The sequence below is a fragment of the Prunus avium genome, chromosome 7 (assembly GCF_965620075.1).
Source record: "Prunus avium chromosome 7, drPruAviu1.hap1.1, whole genome shotgun sequence".
NCBI lineage: Eukaryota > Viridiplantae > Streptophyta > Magnoliopsida > Rosales > Rosaceae > Prunus > Prunus avium.
This window is the reverse complement of record NC_142290.1, coordinates 30,118,551-30,138,308: the sequence shown is the minus strand read 5'-3', so window position 1 is coordinate 30,138,308 and position 19,758 is coordinate 30,118,551. Positions and strand designations below refer to the sequence as shown.

The 19,758-nt window shown below is 37.6% G+C and overlaps 1 protein-coding gene across 3 annotated transcripts; it reads left to right on the top strand.

Moving 5' to 3' along the window:
- The first annotated feature begins 4,690 nt into the window (after nucleotides 1–4,690).
- DML1 (demeter-like 1) lies at nucleotides 4,691–14,929 on the top strand. Of its 3 annotated transcripts, none has more exons than XM_021954461.2 (21): nucleotides 4,696–4,892; nucleotides 5,051–5,165; nucleotides 5,264–5,828; nucleotides 6,774–8,369; nucleotides 8,470–8,874; nucleotides 9,045–9,135; nucleotides 9,221–10,508; nucleotides 10,610–10,689; nucleotides 10,873–10,957; nucleotides 11,033–11,124; nucleotides 11,202–11,270; nucleotides 11,414–11,450; nucleotides 11,534–11,616; nucleotides 11,877–12,344; nucleotides 12,612–12,648; nucleotides 12,891–12,954; nucleotides 13,315–13,454; nucleotides 13,582–13,647; nucleotides 13,728–13,842; nucleotides 13,925–13,963; nucleotides 14,584–14,929. In XM_021954461.2, exons 3-21 carry the CDS (start codon nucleotides 5,435–5,437, stop codon nucleotides 14,697–14,699), a joined length of 5,265 nt encoding a protein of 1,754 aa, XP_021810153.2. In that variant the 5' UTR covers nucleotides 4,696–4,892; nucleotides 5,051–5,165; nucleotides 5,264–5,434; the 3' UTR covers nucleotides 14,700–14,929. The 3 variants fall into 3 exon arrangements, with proteins under 3 accessions (XP_088100995.1, XP_021810153.2, XP_021810151.2); XM_021954459.2 differs by having other exon boundaries at nucleotides 5,051–5,174; XM_088244869.1 differs by lacking the exons at nucleotides 12,612–12,648; nucleotides 12,891–12,954; nucleotides 13,315–13,454; ... (2 more) ...; nucleotides 13,925–13,963; nucleotides 14,584–14,929 and having other exon boundaries at nucleotides 4,691–5,174; nucleotides 11,534–11,713; nucleotides 11,877–12,015.
- Nucleotides 14,930–19,758: the final 4,829 nt, after the last annotated feature.

Here is a 19,758-nt window from a genome sequence, read left to right as displayed (position 1 = left end):
CCAATTGTTAGATAATTTCAGCATAAAATAATTGTGTAGATAACTTTTTTGTCAGAATCCAATCATTAGATATTAGATTATAGGGCCACATGAGAGTGACTCAAGTTTCTATATTGACTTTTTATCACAAATGATCTCTGAGGTTTGCGAAATTATCACATTTCGTCCCTAATTTTTTATGTGACACTAATGGTCCTTAAGGTTACTATCCACGCATCAAAATGGTCATTATCATTAGCTTCTGTCAAATTTTATATTAAATTGCTGATGTGGCACATGTGTAGAATCCATACATCCAATGGTATAAAACCAAGTGGTTTTTAAAATATATAAAAAGATTTAAGTTGTTTTTATTTTAATTTTTATGAATTTTAAGTTTTAAAAATATTTTTAAAATATTATATTATATTTAAAACCACATGGCTCTATACCATTGGATGTGCGAGCTCCACACATGTGTCACGTCAGCAATTTAACAGAAATGACGAGTGATTGTTAGGAATTTTAAATTAATGATTTTTAATTATTAATGCATATGAGACTCATAATGCATGAACGAATGAAAGTTGGATTGTATGTAGAGAGAAATTGCACGTAGAGAAATTCATAATGACGCTTTCAAAGTGCATTCCTATAAATGTTATTTGTTTATGTCCATATTAAGATAAAACAATTTTATGGTACTAGCTAAGAAAAATAGGAGAAGTCTTGTGCATGATTGGTAGATAAAAAAAAATCGAGATTTGGATTGTACACTTTTTTTTGTTTGCCAAAGTTAGAAAGAGAGAGGAGGATTTTCACACACGCACTACCAATGTGCCTTAGAGATTGTACACATTAAAAGAATTCCACAATACATATTATGCAAAGAATTGTATAGGATAGTCAAAGAAAATTGTGCAATTGCATATTATTAACAATGAGTTAAAAGAAAAACCCTTGAGCGAGAGAAAACCCTAGCAAAAGCATCCTCAGCCGTCACCCCTTTTCTCTGTCTACTCCTCCCATTCTCTTGCTTCCCTTTGGTTGCTTCTTGTTGTTTTGCCATTTTGGCTGGTTTGTTGGCTGCACTTGGTTGTTTTTGTTTGTCTTGTTTTTGCAGATTTGGAGCTCATGCTTTATATCTACTTCAAATCTTTGTAGTTCGTTTCAACTTGTGATTTGGAGATAGACAAAGTGATTAAGCGGTTTTATTTCTGTGTGTGTTTGCAGTTGCTTGAGTTGTAGTAGTTGCATCAACTCTTTGTGAGTTTGGTGCTTGTTTGTAGTCTAGTCTCTACTTGTGGGAATTTAAAGGTTGTAGTTGCAGATATAGTTTGGTGTGTGGAGGTAATTACCTAGTTTTCCAAACTAGTGGCTTTTATGCTAGAATTTCTTTGGCCATGTGTGGCTGTATTTGGACTAACCCTTTGTGGTTATTGTGCTTCCATATTTGTAATAACCCTTTGTGGCAATGTGTATTTGTATAGGCTCTTGTGACTAATGACTTTTGTACCTGCATTATGAATGCAACTTATGACCTCTATCTATAAAAAATTAAAAAATTAAAAAAAAGTAAAAATTAACCTAGTATAGAATAGGATTAAGGGTCACAACCAAGTCTCATTATGTCGCATTATTTTGTATTCGTGTTTAATACTAGTCAATCCTAACTTGATTAGCACTAAAACTAATACAATATTTAGAATTCCACTCCGCCAAACTTTTTTCTACACTATGTCTAGCCTTATCATCAAATAACTTTTTAAACTTCAACCTCAATAATTATTTCCCCCCACTTATACACTTCAAATTGGCACATCTATATTTTAAAAAGTAATGTCACATATATCACATTTGTTGACAGTTAATCCTCTCCTCTCTTTCCTCCTCGTGGATTATATTTAAGGTTTCCATGAGGCTGGTCACTTCTCTAAAGTTTCTCTCTCTTCTTATTTTCTTCTCTATTTAAACTCATTTAAGCATAAACCAAGGAGAAAGAAAGAAGAGAAAACATTTTCTTAAGTCAAAAGTCCATGAGTCATCATTGTATTTTTATAATACAAATAATAGTTTAAACTATAAGATGAATGAAGTTTTCTCATACACACTATCAAGGTGCTATGAAATTTGAACATGAAATCAATGGTTTGCAAGTCAATACCATTTTTTACCAAGTTAGTCCCCGTTCATTGGCTAAGTCATTCTTATCTTAATTGAGAAATATGATGAACAATCTGATTGATAAAAATTATGCAAATAATTTCACTTTATTTCAAATATCTTATTCACATTGACAACGAATATACTAATAATTTGTGTTGACGCAAATAAATATGATACAAATAATATCACTTTATTTAAAATGTCACATCTACGTCAATGATGAATATTTTAAAATTCGCGTTGACGCGAATGTTCTATTCATTCGCGTTGACTGCGAAACGAGAACGTTAGGAACGTTCTAATAATCATTATGGACCATCATGTCAGAACAACCGCAGCCTAAATTTGAAACCACCACCAACCAAAAGAAGAATCTGATACCAAATAAATTGTGCATGTATTTGTTTATTTTGTTTAAACCATTGCCAATACTAGATATCTTAGCCCTAAAAAGCCCCTATAGCTAGTAGAAGGTGGGAATCTCTGGACCAAGTCGCAGATATTATTTTCTTTTGGCCATGAGTGTTGTGGATAATTACTTTTTGGGGGACCTCTTCATTTTGTTTGCTTCCTAAACCCTCCTCACAACACAAAGCACAAAAAGCAACCAATGCATGACGCTTCTGTTTTTGGCTCGGCCGGCATGCATGACACTTCATAGTCCCCCAATTAAATAAAGAAGAAGAAAGAAACAGATGTCACTTCAATTTTCTAATCTCTAGCCACAACCTCCTAATGGTAACTTTAATTTACTCCTTTTTTTCTGGGGGGAAATCTCATATTTACTTTCACTTCTTTAACTTTTCCAGTTTGATCTTTAAATTTTCAGTTCCATTTTTTCTTAATTGACCCATTAATATCTCTAAAGTTGTTGCAACCACCGAATTTAAGTTGAAACAAAAAACATAAATTGCAATGACATAGAAAGCAGAGATTGCAAGCAACTGACCTGGCAGTCCTAGGACACGCGTCACGAAATTAGCACTGTAGCACGAACAACACGTTAAGCGACAAGTGAGGTTATCAAGCTGTTGAAACAGAAGAGTCAGAAGAGAACGCGAAAAGAGGGAGATAAGAGATTCGCTTTGGCTTGAGGGTCACGAGCGGTGGCCGACACATCAGAAGAACGGTCAAGCCAAAAAAAAAAAAAAAAAAGAGTAGAGAGAGAGAGGTATGAGAACGGTTACGCCACTATTTTTGCATGAGATCCATGTGTTGCTGCCTACAAGCGCAAAGAAACCAACAAAATTGCTTCATCAAATTCACACCTCATCGCCCTAATTTCCGGTTCTAGATCAAATTGGGGGTTTTGGATCTTACCCACCAAACCCTATCCCTTTCCTCATCCAAGCAAACAGAAGCGTTTTCCACACGTTTGATTAGTCTAAATTTTAAATTCACATCTTATAGTTAATCTTATTAGTAATTAGTGAAAATTAATGTTAAAAGACGGATTAATATATATGTGTATGTGTATGCGCGCGCTGTGATGTGATAGTGTTACTAAAGAAGTGGTATGTTTGAAGATCCCAATAACAACTCATGACAGTTGATATAGTTAATGAAAAAGACCCTGCATGTGTTTTGTGAAAAAAGTAGAGGTTCGTCAAAAAGTTCTTATCGAAAACGGACACGCCGCCGTTAAATAATAAAATATTCGAAGAATTTTTGAATAGAAGGCGCATGATAAACAATCTTATTCTTTATATAAATGCGGAAAACATTCGCCAATCATAATGGAAGTCAGGTGAAATGAAAACAATAACCTAGGTTGACTTCTGTCCCTCAAAAAGATTGTGGGACATGGCACTTGGGACCCATATAAAATACATCTATTTTAAAACTTCGTCACGAAACTTCGAAGAATCGTGATTATATATAGATGTTACAAAAATTTTATCGACACAAACGAACTAGGTAGCTCGGGAGTATAGTAAGCTCAACAATGATAATTATATATGATCAATAATAATAATCAGACATTAGCACTAATCATAAGCAAATTACCACTCTTCAATTTTGTTAACCAATAAAAAAAATTTAATTACTACCCCACCCCATGCGATGACCATCATAAATTCATGCCACATGCGCACCAAATTTAATCAACACCGTAACCTTTACTTAGAAAATTGTGCACCTTTTGTTCAGCCAAGGAAGGAGGGGACCACTAACGCCGTAACCGATGGCTCCGTTACCTGGAATTTGACGTAACTATAGGGGCAAAAATATAACCCCCCGCATCGTATTCATCGCCCAAGTCCCAACTCATTTCCCCGAACGACGCCGTATGTTCGCCACGTAAGCATCTTTGATTTTCCGTTCGATCACGTGTACGAGTCCTGCCTCGACGATTCACACGCCGAGGTCGTTGGGCAAATGTTCTTTGACCAATTTGCCCCTGTCCTCGAGCCATAATTTCACTACTCGGCAGACATGGTAACATTTTCCATATCCCACCAGTTGTTAAGCAAACAAACAAACAAGTGCACAGAAAGAAACAGAAAAATAAAGTCATATTATATAATTTCGTGTAGTTATTATATTGAGATTAAATCGTTTACCGGGAAAAGGAGTTTTCAGTTATCAATTAGCTCTCTCTCTCTCTCTCTCTCTCTCTCTCTGGGACTTTGTGTATGGTTTTTTTTCTTTTCAGTTTCCTTCACGGTTTCCTGAGAAAGACTTTTTCACCATTTTGGGTTCCTCCTGAGACTGAGATGAGATCTAGGCACTGGCTCAGCTTGTGGGTTAGCTCTCTCATGAAGTCTCTGAATAATTGCTAATTTTTTGTTTATCAAATTCTTCCAACAGCAGAGAATAAAGTGGCATTATCTGTGGAGATCAGTGAGAGCATCTGTACGGTTTTCTGTTCTGCCTTCTAATTTTATGAAACTGCAAATTTCAGTGATTGTGAGGAGGTGGAATTCTAAATCAATTATGTGGTCTTCTTGCTGGCCACTCTAGTCTGAATTTGCCATTTTGATTGAAAGATCTGGTTTTCAACAAGATGATGGTTTTTGGTGAGCTGGGTAAGACTGATAATTGTTGTGTTTTTAGCTCAAAACTGTGTTTTCTCTGCTGAAAATTCTCAAAATTGCCTCATTTTCCTACATGGCAGGTGATTCTGTAAAATGGGCTTAACAGGGAGGAAGACTTTCAAAGCTTGATGTCCAGAAATCAAAATCTGCCTTGGGAAAGACTGAATTGAGTGAGAAGTGAGGAGCTGGAAACCAGAGGGAGAGAAGAAATCTAAAAAACCCAACAGGTGGGTCCCTCAGAAGGCCGAGGGATGGATATGGGTGGGCAGGGGGAAGATGCCTTACAAGATCAAGGCTCTTCTTGCAATTGGATGCCAACAACTCCTTATAGGCCTATTCTCCCAAAACCACAGCCAGAAATTTTGATGGCCTCGGAGACATTGAGATTTGGTGTAGAAGAAACTGAAGAGAACAGAGTACTTATAAACTTCGGCTCGCTGGATCGCGAGAAAGAGAGTAGATTTGTTTACCACGGAGCTGGAGCCGGAGCTTGTACTTCAGCAGAGTCTCACTTTGACCATATGGCTCCGTGGAAAGGAATTCCTTGTCAAGAGCTCCTCGCCCTCGCGAATGTCGCTGCTGGGAACCCCTTGCTGCATGAGGATGGGAATGGTGATGGTTGTGCAGTGCTCCGAGAAACTCAGCGTAAGTTAAACCAATTAAACTTTAGTGTTGCTATTTGTACCATATTTACTAACGGCAAAACGTTACGTGCCACGTGACCGCCACGCCCGGTGTGGGTCTCACTCGGGTGGTGGTCAAGTGGTTGACCACGTGCACCCTCGTGGGTGGGTCTAAAAGTTTCTCTCTCATGTTGTATCCTCGTGTCACGTGATGAGAGAGATTGACACATGCACGTGATGAGAGATAGACACGAGATAGACACATAAAGGGACAGAGGCTGTCCCATAAGTTTTTCATAGAGGAGTTCAGTGACCAATGAATGTGGTCTAAATAGCTTTATTATTAATTTGTTATGAACTCTCATTTTAATATCTTACACCTTAAGGAAAGCATGTAAGACAAATTCACCGGAGTTGACCGAGAGGGGACATATAGTTACCACATGAGAAGTGAACTCAGGAGTCACTGAATTTAAGAGCATGCTGTAGTGTGGATAGCTAGAAGAAGTGACTGCCAGTAGCATGAAGATGATAATAGTTGTCAGAAAAAGGAAAACAGCATTTGAAACGAAAAATTAATAATCAGCTATATAATGGCTAGAAGGTTTAGAGTGAGGATATCTATAAGACAGTAATTACTGCTCAAGGAAATAAAAAATACTTGATTATGTATAACAAGAAATGAAAAGTATTCTGTTTATAACAAATTTGATCACACAGTGTTCTTGTTCGATTACTTCATTCATCATGCGTTCTGACTGCAAGACTTCAATTATGTATATGACATGGTGTATGCATTTGTGGTTTTTGGTAACAATTTCATCTTGAGGAGCAAGTTCTCCATAATTACTTTATGTGCCTTCAAATAGATGTCAACTTTAATTGCAGCTTTATATATCAACAAAGAAGTTTGGAGTTTGTTTTTGTTACCTCTCTGATATGGAGATGAACCAATGTTTCTATGCAGATGAATTCTCTTTTGCTGACCAACATCCTCCTTGTGATCTGAACTTTCCACCTGCGACTACATATGGCCAATTTGCACCCATAACACCAGATAAGTCCACAAGAGTAGACAGAGAACCAATGTCTCAAACACCAAACCCCAATGCAGATGATGGAAGAGGCCAGGAAATAGAGGAGCAATGGGATGCAAATTCTGCAACAATCAACATCCATGAGCTGGATAACAACAAAGATCTAGCAAAAGCTTCTCCTGATTCACCGCATGCTACTCTTTCCACAGAGCTCCAGGAGAATGACAACTCCGACAAGGGAGTAAACAACATTATTGACTTGAACAAGACACCACAACTAAAACAAAGAAGGAGAAAGCACAGGCCCAAGGTAATTAGAGAAGGCAAGCCAAAAAGAACCCCAAAGCCTCCTGGTTCTAAGGAAAATCCAACGGTCAAAAGAAAGTATGTGCGGAAGAATGCACTCAATGAAAATAAAACTCATCCACCATCAACGGAATTTAGGGAGCATACTGATTCAAATAAACTGAAGTCTACGAAAAGATCGTGCAGAAGGGCCTTAAACTTTGAAATAGAAGAACCAGGAGATGGAAGTTCCTCATGCAGGTCTTTGAATATGGATTTACAATCACATGAGCTGAATTCTTGCAGCAATGGAGTTGAATTAGTAGCAGATAACACCCAAGTAGGCATAGCCCATGATCTAGTCAGTTCTACAAGTCAAATCCTGAAAGATTATTTGTCACTGCCTGAACAACCCCCAAGCACAGCAGCTTCCACCAGAAATAGTTCCATACAATATACAGATTCCCAAAAGGACAATACCATGAAAGGAAGAGGACAAATGAGCACTGATATTGGAGAGGTAAACAATGTACAAATCATGTTGAATTGTGAAACTCAATCATCCCAACAAAGTCCACATGAAGAACAAGCAAAGGGAACCAAGAGAAGATATTCTAATGCTGCTGAGCAAGCAGATCCAAGGGCCAGAAATTTAATTGGGGCTAACTATAATAATTTTCAGGCATACTACAATCTGATGTCGTGGGTGCATTTTCCGTACATATACAAGAAGAAGAGGACTGACAAGGCACACAATTCTACCATACCAAGCACCTCTTATCGTGTGAATATGACAGAAAACGTTTGGAAACCATCAACATCTAGCTACTTGACTTCTGGTCCTCAATTTAACTCTAGTAATGTTTCGTCTGCACTTGGAGAAGCAGGGAAAGGCTCTCAAGATAAACTGCAAGCTTTTGAGAAAATTCTACCTTTGTATCATACCGAGAGGTCAACAAAGAGAAGATCTAGAGGTCCTACAAGGGTTCGTGACTTGGCTTCACTGACTAGAACACCAGAGCACATTTTGCACAGAGCCTATCTCACCAAACAACCACCAAGTGATTGTAATGGGCAAAGAGTTAATCACTATGAAAGAACTCAGACATGCATTGATGCCCTAGTCACAGACGTGGGTGCAACACTTGCAAAAAAGAAGAGGACAAAGAGGCATCCACTTTCCACTTCACAACGAAGTCTTGTAATATATAAAAACCAACCATTTTTGGCCACAACATCAGGTATGCCAATACTTCCCAATGAAGTCTTGTAATGTATGCAAGTTGTTACCCACTCTGCCATGCAATTTTGGATGTAATTTAACTTGGCCATTAATTGCAGGTGTTCCTCCAGAAGTAACATTTGAACAACTGCTTTCTGCTATCACTGAGCACTTCAAATGTTTGGACATACATAGAGAAAGTAGCAAATTTTCCTATCAAGGGTATAATGTCATCTCTTCCTATAAGACACAAAATCAAGAGCCCAACGCACTGGTTCTTTATAGAAGAGATGGCACTGTTGTACCATTTGACGGTTCTTTTGATCCAACTAAGAAACGTCGAGCACGACCTAAAGTTGACCTTGATCAAGAGACTGATAGAGTATGGAAGCTTTTGATGGATAATATAAATAGTGAAGGTATTGATGGAACAGATGAAGAGAAAGCAAGATGGTGGGAAGAAGAGCGTAGAGTGTTCCATGGACGTGCAGACTCTTTCATCGCACGAATGCATCTTGTGCAAGGTACATAAACTTTCACCTTCAAAGAAATTCATGTTAAACAAGTTTCCAACGTATCTTTCATAATTATATGATGATTAGCTAGTTAGAGGATGCACTTGGGAACTCTTCTTTAATTTCAGATATAAGAAGTCACAACTTCATATTGTAACAGAATAATATTATTTCCACAGGGGATAGACGCTTCTCTCCATGGAAGGGTTCAGTTGTGGATTCAGTGGTTGGAGTTTTCCTTACTCAAAATGTCTCAGATCATCTGTCTAGGTGAAGTACTGTTTCTTGATAAGTATAAAATTTGACATCAGAGAAATTCCAAGTGATAAAATTTCTAATATGTACCTCCTTGCAGCTCTGCATTCATGTCACTTGCTGCACATTTTCCCCTGAAGTCAAGGAGGAATGAAGATGCATGCCATGAAGAGGCTGGAAGCTTAGTAGTAGATGAACCAGCAGTCTCCATTAGTGAGAATTCAAACCAGCCAGCTTGTGACTGCAGTTCCATAACATTCCATGATACTGAGCATAGTGAAAAAAATGTTAACGGAAATGAGAACTCTGGAAGCACTACTGAGGGAGTTATCTCAACAACTGAATCGGAATGCAAGCTATTACATTCATCTGAACCTGGTCTAGTGAACAGGTCAACAACCAAGATCACAAGAACAGTATTTCATTGTTCCTTAGAAGAGGATATGAGAACAACATACGATGTAGCTTCATCTCAAAATTCTGTGGATTCTTCAACTTCTCAGACTGTCGAAAAGACTGGATCATGCGAGAGCAACTCAGAAACAGAGGATCCACCTAATAGATGTGAAAAGAGCAGCTTGGATCACTCCACTTCATTTGTAGAGCTTTTACAGAAGGCCGAATCAACTAGGGTGCATCAAGTTTACAGTCTCAAGAGCAGCTACATGTCATCTCATCTCACTTCAAACTGTGAAGGTTACCAACCCACATGTATGCAGCATACTGACCATAGACATAATATAAACCGACAAGGAACATCCCTAGCTGAGTGCTTTGACTTGTTCAGAGAAATAACCGAATCTTCTAATACTTCAAAAAACAAATACGAAGACAGCCTTAGTGAAAGGAGTGCAGTAACAGCAGAATCTGCCAGTCAAGATACAGTACATAATGAGCTGAGAGTGAATGTTCAAGATGCACCAAGCTGTTCTAGAAAACCGTGCAATAACATTCAGATAGGCAATAACATGGCCCAGTCTCAAATTGGGGTGGTTGGGAACTCAAATAATGTTGATATATTTGCTCAGGAGCAAAACAATAAGATGCATCAAAGTTGCTTGAACATTTCTGGAGAGACCATAGATGTTATGCAGAAAGTAGCAGAGTCAGATTTAAATGAGCAGGGTCATTCAATAAACAAGGAGGTTAGTAAGACGAAAGCTGCTACCTCAAAACCAAAGAGCACAAGAGCTGGAAAAGAGAAAAAAGATCAGCTTGATTGGGACAAATTAAGGAAACAAGCAGACTCAAATGGAAGGAAAAGGGAAAAAACAGCAAACACAATGGATTCCTTGGATTGGGAAGCTGTAAGATGTGCAGATGTTAGTGAGATTGCCCAAACCATCAAAGAGAGAGGGATGAATAATATGCTTGCAGAAAGAATCAAGGTAAGTATAACATTTAATATAGTTCTCAAAATTTTCAGTGTACCCACCTACACACACCAAAACTTTTAGATCAGCTGATTTTGATTGAGAAATTTGTGCAGGATTTCCTTAACCGACTGGTCAGAGAACACGGTAGTGTTGATCTTGAATGGTTGAGGGATGTTCCACCTGACCAAGCAAAGTAAGCCCGCAGAATTATTCCAACCCATTTCTACCTTTAAAAACTAAATTCCAGCAACTCAATCACTTGCATGCCCATGTCATATAAAAATGATATGGCTGTGTTTATACAGTATACAATGTTCTGAATATGCATTATGCTTCTGTGGTTTTCATTCCAAAACTATCTGATATGTGCCTATAGAGAGTTTCTGCTGAGCTTTCGTGGACTGGGGCTGAAAAGTGTGGAGTGTGTGCGGCTTTTGACACTGCACCATCTTGCTTTTCCGGTGAGTGTGTATTAGAAGTATCACTGACCAGAATAAATGCAACAGATCTCAACATATGTAGTTATATCTTTGAAGGTGGACACAAATGTTGGACGTATAGCTGTGCGGCTTGGATGGGTACCCCTACAGCCATTGCCTGAGTCACTGCAATTGCATCTTCTTGAACTGTGAGTTTTATGAGCTCCATTTACTTACAGAAAGCATATCCAAATTGAACTGGAACTGATGTTTCTGTCTCTCATAGGTACCCAGTGCTGGAATCCATTCAAAAATATTTGTGGCCACGCCTGTGCAAGCTTGACCAAAGAACATTGTAAATACAAATCGGACAATACCTTCACATTAGTACACTATATCTTATCTATAAACATGACTTTGCATAGTCAAAAAACAAAATTTGCTCTTCTATAACATTGGATACTAATTGAACAATACTATTTCAATATTTGCGAACAGGTATGAGCTGCATTACCAGATGATAACATTTGGAAAGGTATGTCATCTTATTTCGCAAATGAAGTGATTTGTCTTCACTTTACGGGCTAAGAATGAATTAAATGGCATTCTTTGACGCAGGTCTTCTGCACAAAAAGCAAACCAAATTGCAATGCATGTCCAATGAGAGGAGAATGTAGGCATTTTGCAAGTGCATTTGCGAGGTTTGCACATCAATTCTTCCAATCATTTGTACTTAAAGGCCACTATAGTTCCAATAAAACAACCATATGAATAAAAATTCATTATGACTCATTCAAGGTATATTAACTATTGTAAACCTCAATTTATCAACATATGGAAATAAACTTGAGCATACCCAAAAAAAAAGCCCTCATGAATCAGAAGCATAATATCAATCCTCAAAATTGCACTTTACTGCAAGATCATTTGATAAGTTACTAACAAAGCATGTTGGATGCAGTGCAAGGCTTGCTCTTCCAGGGCCAGAGGAGAAAAGCATAGTGAGTGCAACTGAAGCCAGAACTACCTATACAAACCCTACTGAGATGAACAATAGAATTCCCTTGCCTCTCCCTCAGGCAGCAAAACAGTTGGATGGATACCAGCAATTGGAAGCAAGCCAAGAATCAGATGCAAAATCTGATTTTGGTAGATGTGAACCTATCATTGAAGAACCAGCAACACCAGAGCCAGACTGCACACAGATAGTAGAGGACATTGAAGACTTCTATGATGATCCTGACGAAATCCCTACAATTAAACTTAACATGGAAGAGTTCACTCAGAATTTACAAAACTATATGCAAGAAAACATGGAACTCCAAGACGGTGAAATGTCAAAAGCTTTAGTTTCTCTCACACCAGAAGCTGCATCTATTCCTACACCCAAGCTAAAGAACGTGAGCCGACTACGAACTGAACACCAAGTGTAAGTATGAGCTGTCATCTCTCTAATAATTCAAGAATTATCTTGTATGAAAGATTTGGTATTGTTAGGATTAAATGGATGGAGCAATGTTTAAGTAAGCAATGGAAAACGAAATGGAGTTTGTTGTTAAAAAAGGTTTCCAATAGAAATCACAAAACATCACCTCTGTCCCGATTGCATCCATGATAATTGATATGAATATTATCATTTTAATAGTGAGCCAACATCTCATATGTATGTTACTGATTCTTGTTCTTCACAATGCAGCTATGAACTTCCTGACACACACCCTCTTCTAGAACTGGTTAGTAATGTCTACGTACTTACCTAATAACATGTTTTAACTATCCCTTTTTGGGTTTGTAAGGGATAAGTAGCTATCTCTTCTTTCTTTTTTTATTCCACTACATACTTACCTAAAATATGGTTTAACTATCCCTTTTTTGAGCTTGTAAGGGATAAGTAGCTATCTCTTCTTTCTTTCTTTTTTCCACTAAGTACCTATCCGGATTTAATCTTCACTAAATCTGCCTTTGCTTAATACAGTTGCAGTTGGATAAGCGAGAACCAGATGATCCCTGCAATTACTTGTTGGCTATTTGGACACCAGGTATGTAGATATCAATAAAAAAACTGACTACCATATAATACTTAAGTCTGACTATCCAATTTTCCTTTTTCATCCCCAAATTCTCAACCCTCATTTGAGAGTTTAGCCTAGAACAATCCTCCAAGGTGGATAACTTAGCTTTACTAAACCTAACTGAACAGTCCCTAATGTCAAAATGACTACTATTATCATTTGGACCCATAAAGAAAAGCCAGTATAGGATTAACATATTAAGATTAGAGACATGGCATAGAGCATCTCTATACTTCTCAAGTGGTGTACTTCCCAAAGCTAACACATATCCTCTTTTTCTATATGTTGAATATACAATTTCACTAAATGCCTTAATGTTCATACCAGGTGAAACACCAAATTCCATTCAACCACCAGAGAAGAGGTGTAGTTCTCAAGAACTTGGAAAATTGTGTGACGATAAGGAATGTTTCTCATGCAACAGTGAACGGGAAGCAAATTCACAAACAGTCCGAGGAACTCTCTTGGTAAGAGTATGCTAAACAAAACTACCCTTCATAACTTTTAATGTTATACAACACAACTGAACACTTGTAACACCAATAGAAGTTATCACAACAATGATGAGTGTTTACCTGTTTTGATCGTGAACAGATACCATGTCGGACAGCAATGAGAGGGAGCTTTCCACTTAATGGCACATACTTTCAAGTTAACGAGGTGAGATGCAGTTTCATTCTTTTCAAGCTCCTTCTGTTTCATGTTGAGGTGATATTGATTATAAATGCCATCCGATGCAGGTATTCGCTGACCATGATTCGAGCCTTAACCCGCTTGATGTTCCAAGATCGTGGTTGTGGAAGCTAAATCGGAGAACGGTGTACTTCGGAACCTCTATACCAACAATATTTAAAGGTAAAGATGGTCAAACTTTACATTTTTATATTTTTACTAATGATTCAAACAATAGTACTCAGTATGTGTTTCTTCTTGCCAGGGTTATCAACACCAGAAATTCAGCAATGCTTTTGGAGAGGTATGAGAAAATGTCACTTATCTGTTTCTGTGTTATCGTAGTAGCTTTAATTTTTTTTATCCTAAAAAGGGCTTTAATGTGGAATTTATCCATTAGTCCTTTCAATTGGCTATACGCATGCACAAAGTAGCCATTAGTCTATTATTGTTGACTTGTGTACGTTATATTCAAAACCTTGTACTTCTAAGAAGGGAACGTAAGGCCTACTTCCTCTGGAATCTTGCAATTTCTAACATCTTAATCCTATGAGCTAATGATACTTTCAAATATATATATTCCTTCTGGTAACTGCTTGTGCAGATAGAGCTCTTTGATTAGCATTTTGTAGGTTCATACCAAGAATGTACTCAATGACAAGGATTATTGGTACCTTAGGAAACCTAATTGCTAGGAGAGTGCACTTTCCTAATTTAGAATGAAAAATTCTGAAACTTGCCTAAGCATGGCTTTATTGCTTCACAGATTGCATTCTCAATGACTGTTGGAACAGAAATGCATCTTATGGCTGAACTATAAGCAAATATGCTCAAGTTCACTTTTTTAGACTTAGTTTTTGTGTCACAAAATGTCTCAGCGAAAGTTCATAGAAATCTCAGTTTACTCAAAAGTTTGATTTGCAGGATTTGTCTGCGTGAGGGGATTTGACCAAAAAACACGAGGGCCACGTCCATTAATGGCCAGACTGCACTTCCCAGCCAGCAAGTTGTCCAGAACAAAAGATAAGAGAGATGAGTAGCCACCGAGAAGTTTCAATGCATGTCTAAAGAGCAAGACAAAGCCCACATTGAGTGGCACAACATTAAACATTTGTAAATTGGCTCGTGGAGCAAAAAGTGAGGTTCTAATTTAGTTGTTTGCTCACATGACTGAGAGGGCATTTAGCCATTTGTGTAAAAACGGCGAGCATAACCAAAAGATGTCATACAGTTTAATACACTAGCTAGTTTCTTGAGCAAATTACTTGAAGGTTGCGAGTTTAATAGCCAAAGGCATATTAGAAGATAGTGCAAGAACACCAAAGGAGCTAGTGCACAAGCATTCCAACTACACTGAAAAAAAGTTCTTTTACGAGCAACAAAATCTCGTTAAAATTAATCATCCAAACATACAAAAAAACGGAAGATGTCCACTGAATACCAAATCTAGCTAATAACAAACACACACGAGTAACCTGATAAAACAACCTAATCAGCCCCTGCAATAAAGCCACTCTCCAATCAGAAAATCAGAAAACTAGCAAAAGATAAAACAACCTAATCAGCCCCTGCAATAAAGCCACTCTCCAATCAGAAAATCAGAAAACTAGCAAAAGATCGAATTTCCTCCTCAACTATTATAATCCTTAATTTCCAATTTCTCACTGAAATTTATTTTCCTGATAAAACAACCTAATCAGCCCCTGCAATAAAGCCACTCTCCAATCAGAAAATCAGAAAACTAGCAAAAGATCGAATTTCCTCCTCAACTATTATAATCCTTAATTTCCAATTTCTCACTGAAATTTATTTTCCTGCTCCCACTAACCAACCTGCAACACATTCTTGTGTTACTATCTCCCTTATTTGCCCTCTCTACTTCAACCTTTCGTCACCACATGACAAAATGATTTCTTCTCTGAACACTAGCTCCTCAAACTTTAACCTTAACTTTGTCCTCTCACTTCCCCTTCTTCACTCAAACTGTCTTCTTCTTTCTAACAAATTCATCCCCTCAATTCTCCCAAAACCTTATTTCAATCCCTCTCAACCTTGTCTTCTGTATTTTCTAAACAGATTGATGCTCCTGTAATTCTGATACTAACAAATTGTTCAGAGCATCTCTAACACATTTCCCTACCTAGCTATACACAAGCAATGTGTATACATATATATAACTGTGAACGAAAAGTTCCTAACCATTTAGAGGGAAGAAGTTTGCGTTCTATGAACTTTTTTCCTCAAAACTATTCAGATGAACAGATTATGCATTTATATAGGACTCAAAACACAAAGTCGTCAACAGCGCAATCAATCGCCTGGCGACAATTGATACAATCACAAAGCACAGATTATCAGAATTCAAATTGCTAAGATGCACAGGCCGAAAGTAAAATCAAATACAATTACAGATAAAGAATTTCGAAAGTGAGAAGATAAAATTTAAGTGCACCTTTGAACTTGCATCTGCTTGCGAGCTGCGAGAGCCGGATCGTGGATGGGAAGACTGAAAAGAGCGAATCTTCAGTCGCAGCTAAAGCGCTGGATAGAGAAACACTCTTGACTATTTTGCCGCCATAACGCCACTGTCCATTTTTGGTTTCCCTCCTAATCTGAACTCGTTTTACCTTTTTGTCGTTTAAAATGACACGCAGTACGTGGCGAGTTATGTGCTCTTGGTGGATTCGGCGGGTTCAGCATTTCTCAAAAAGAAAAACAAGTATACCTTAGACGCGCTCGCTCACCAAACAACACACATACTTGTCAATGAATCGAATTTTGATATGAAATTGAATTTATTCCAAATGTAAAATAAATCAGGGTTAACGATAAAAGACACTCTGCAAGTTTAGGGTAGTTCTCAATATGGACCCCGTGATATCAATTTTATCAATTTACACCCTAATGTTTTCAACATCGTCCAATTTCATCATTCCGTTAAATTGACGGTGTGGTCAATCGTTAAATGCTGACGTGGCACCCATGGAACCCACCCCACTAGCAGACTAACCATTCAACGTACGAAATCTAAAGGGCATTTTGGGGTTGAAAAATTCAACCCAAAAAAAAAAAAATCAAAATCAAAATCGCACCCAATTTGGCACGCATTCCAAAGTCATTCTTTATCGATTTGGAACCAAATTCCTCAAAAGTTGTCCTCAACCTCAGTTTTAACCTAAAACATCATAACTAAGGAGAGAGAGAAATCCAAGCGCTGCAATTTTGGAAGAATTGAGTTGGGATTTCAAGCCACTAGGCGCTGTGCAGCCCGTGCACGGTAAGTTCCTTTAAATTTTTGCGATTTCGGTTATTTATGGTGAATAGGTTTGAGGTCGTATGGGTTATTGTGCTTTGAGTGGTGTGTTTTATAATTGGATGGATGAGTTGCGTCCCTCCGCATTCTTCATCCGATGATCCCGACGCGGGTTCGTCTTCAGTTTCATTCTCAAGAAAGGCCTCACTGAAACTGCTAATCAATAATCCTTGTCGAATAGTGGGAAAAGTATGAAAGAATGAAGGGTTATTGTTGTTTGTAAGGGTTGTCGAATATAGGTGGTCCTTTTGCAGAATTGTTTTATAAGGGTTTCGCATGTGCTAGTAATGTCTGCCTTTAATGAGGCCAAAGTGTTAGGTGGAAGGGTGTGAAAATGGTTGTTTAATAGAAACTTTGCCTTTTCTATAATGGTCCTAAAATGAAAATAATTGAATGCTGTGTTTTGTCTAATTGTTTATATGATGTGGTCCAAAACTAACCCATCTTTGGGAAATGTGATATGTAGGTGACCCTGAAATGTTTTCTTTTCGAATGTACCATGGTGGTCAAATATGTGGTAACTATTATGCTCGTTGTAATGTAGATTGAGTTGATTATTGTGACAATGATAGAATGTCAATGACTGAGATAAACAATATGGCAAATGAGTTAGGCTACAATGGGGTGATTAGTTACTGGTATAGCATCCCTGCCTATAGCAATGGTGGCCTAACAAAGCTTAATGATGATCAAGATGTCATAGACATGCTTGTATTTGTACTAGATACAAGGCTAATAGACATCTTCCTACATCATGGGGTTGATAGTAATGAGGATATGTTTTATGGTCAAGTAGGATCAAATGTGTTTGTTGATTTAGAAGATGATATTGTGCCTAACAGAGGAGTTGTAATTGAGGAGCTTGATGACAATTATGGGGTTATTGTTCCTGTTGGTGGGAAAGACAAATAAAGGAGACAACAAGAAAAAAAAAACATGTGTTGTGATAGAAGAGCTCAATGAAGACCCAAAAGGGGAACAAAGTGGTGGGGGTACACAAAAGGCAGGGGAATCTTATACAAAGGCTCTTTCTGAAAAAGGCCAAGAAACAACACATAAAAGGGAATCTTCTGCAGTGTAAAAAGGAAAAGAAAAGGCAATAGAGAGGGAATCTTCTGCAATGGAAAATGGCAATGAAAAAGCAGAAAAGTGGGAATATGCCCCTATAGACAAAGGAAAAAGTAAAGTCACTTCTATTTTTGGGAAAAGGAAGGCAAGAGCCTTTGGTAAAATGAGGTGCAAAACTATAAAGAAGACAACTTTTAAAGAAGACCAAAGGTCCAATACAGTAACTGAGGGACTATTTGAGAATGAAGTTGTTGAAGCAACTGTAGAAAAGAGCAAGTATCAAGATGTCAACAAGAAAAGCAAGGAAAATGACCACAGTATGTGATAATGAGGAGTCAGCAGGCAGTCTTGACTCTGATTTTGTAGACCCTAACTTCAGTTGGGATGACAGCGATGATGATCTTGACTTTGATGAATAGGTGGAGAAACATATTGAGTGAGTTAGAGATAGGGCAAAAGGAAAAGAGCTAGACTCAACAAATGCTGGGGTTGAAGATTGGGATTGGGGTACAAATGATGAACTGGATTCAGAGGAGTATGATTATGATAATGTACAGCCTAAATATGACTATGATGATGACACTTCAATGAAGGATAGATGGGCATAGTTCAATCCGGCAACTGACATGTGAGATGCACAATTTGAGATTGGGATGAAGTTTAGTGATTGTAAAGTTTTTAGAGTTGTTGTCAGAAAATAATTTATAAAGATGAATAGGGATGTTGTATTTGTGAGAAGTGAGGCTTTCAAGCTAAAGGTTGTTTGTGCAGATATAGACTGTCCATGGGAGATATATGCTTCTAAAATGCAGCATGAGAAGACTATTCAGGTTAAGAAATATGAGGGTGAACACACTTGTGGTATTGTTTGGGAGAACCCCACTATCAAGTCTAGTTGGACAAGTGCCAAATATATGGAAACATTGAAGACCAATCCAACTTGTCTAATTTGCTCATTCATGGAGAGTGTGGAGAATGACTATAACACTGGAGTTTCTAGGCAACAAGTTTATAGGGCAAAAGAGAGGGCATTGAGGCAGATTGAGGTATTCACAAAACAATACTCCAAAATTTGGGATTATTGTGAAGAGTTAAGGAAGATCAATCCAAGAACAACAACGAAAGTTCAATGTGATTTCAATGAACAATTGGGTAGTCCAGTGTTTCAAAGGTTGTATGTGTGTCTAGGTCCATGTAAAGCAGGGTTTATTGCTGGATGCAGACCCATTATTGGATTGGATGACTGCTTCTTGAAGGGTGTATATGGAGGGTAATTGTTAGCAGCAATTGGTATAGATGTTAATAATGAAACATGGGTGCTTGTGTATGTAGTGGTTGTTAGAAAATTATAATATTTAAATTTAATAATTAAATGGAAATTAAATTGTAGGACCCATGACTTTAAGTACATGACTTTTACAAATTGGTATGTATCAACTAGGAATAGTCATGTTCTTAATAGAGGAAAAATAAAATATTATTTATTTTGTTTGTGAACAAAATAATAATACTTTATGTGAAAAGTTGCATTGTTTTCATAGTAATTGAAACATTGCACTTCTTGGCTTATGGTTGTAACAGGAAAAGACACATTTGTTGATATTTTTTAGTCACATTTTTTTTGAACAGAGGCCTTGTTGTCTATAAATAGAGAAGGTTCTACAACATTTCATTCATCCAATTGTCATCCAACAATAGTAGTTTTTAAAGCATTTCAT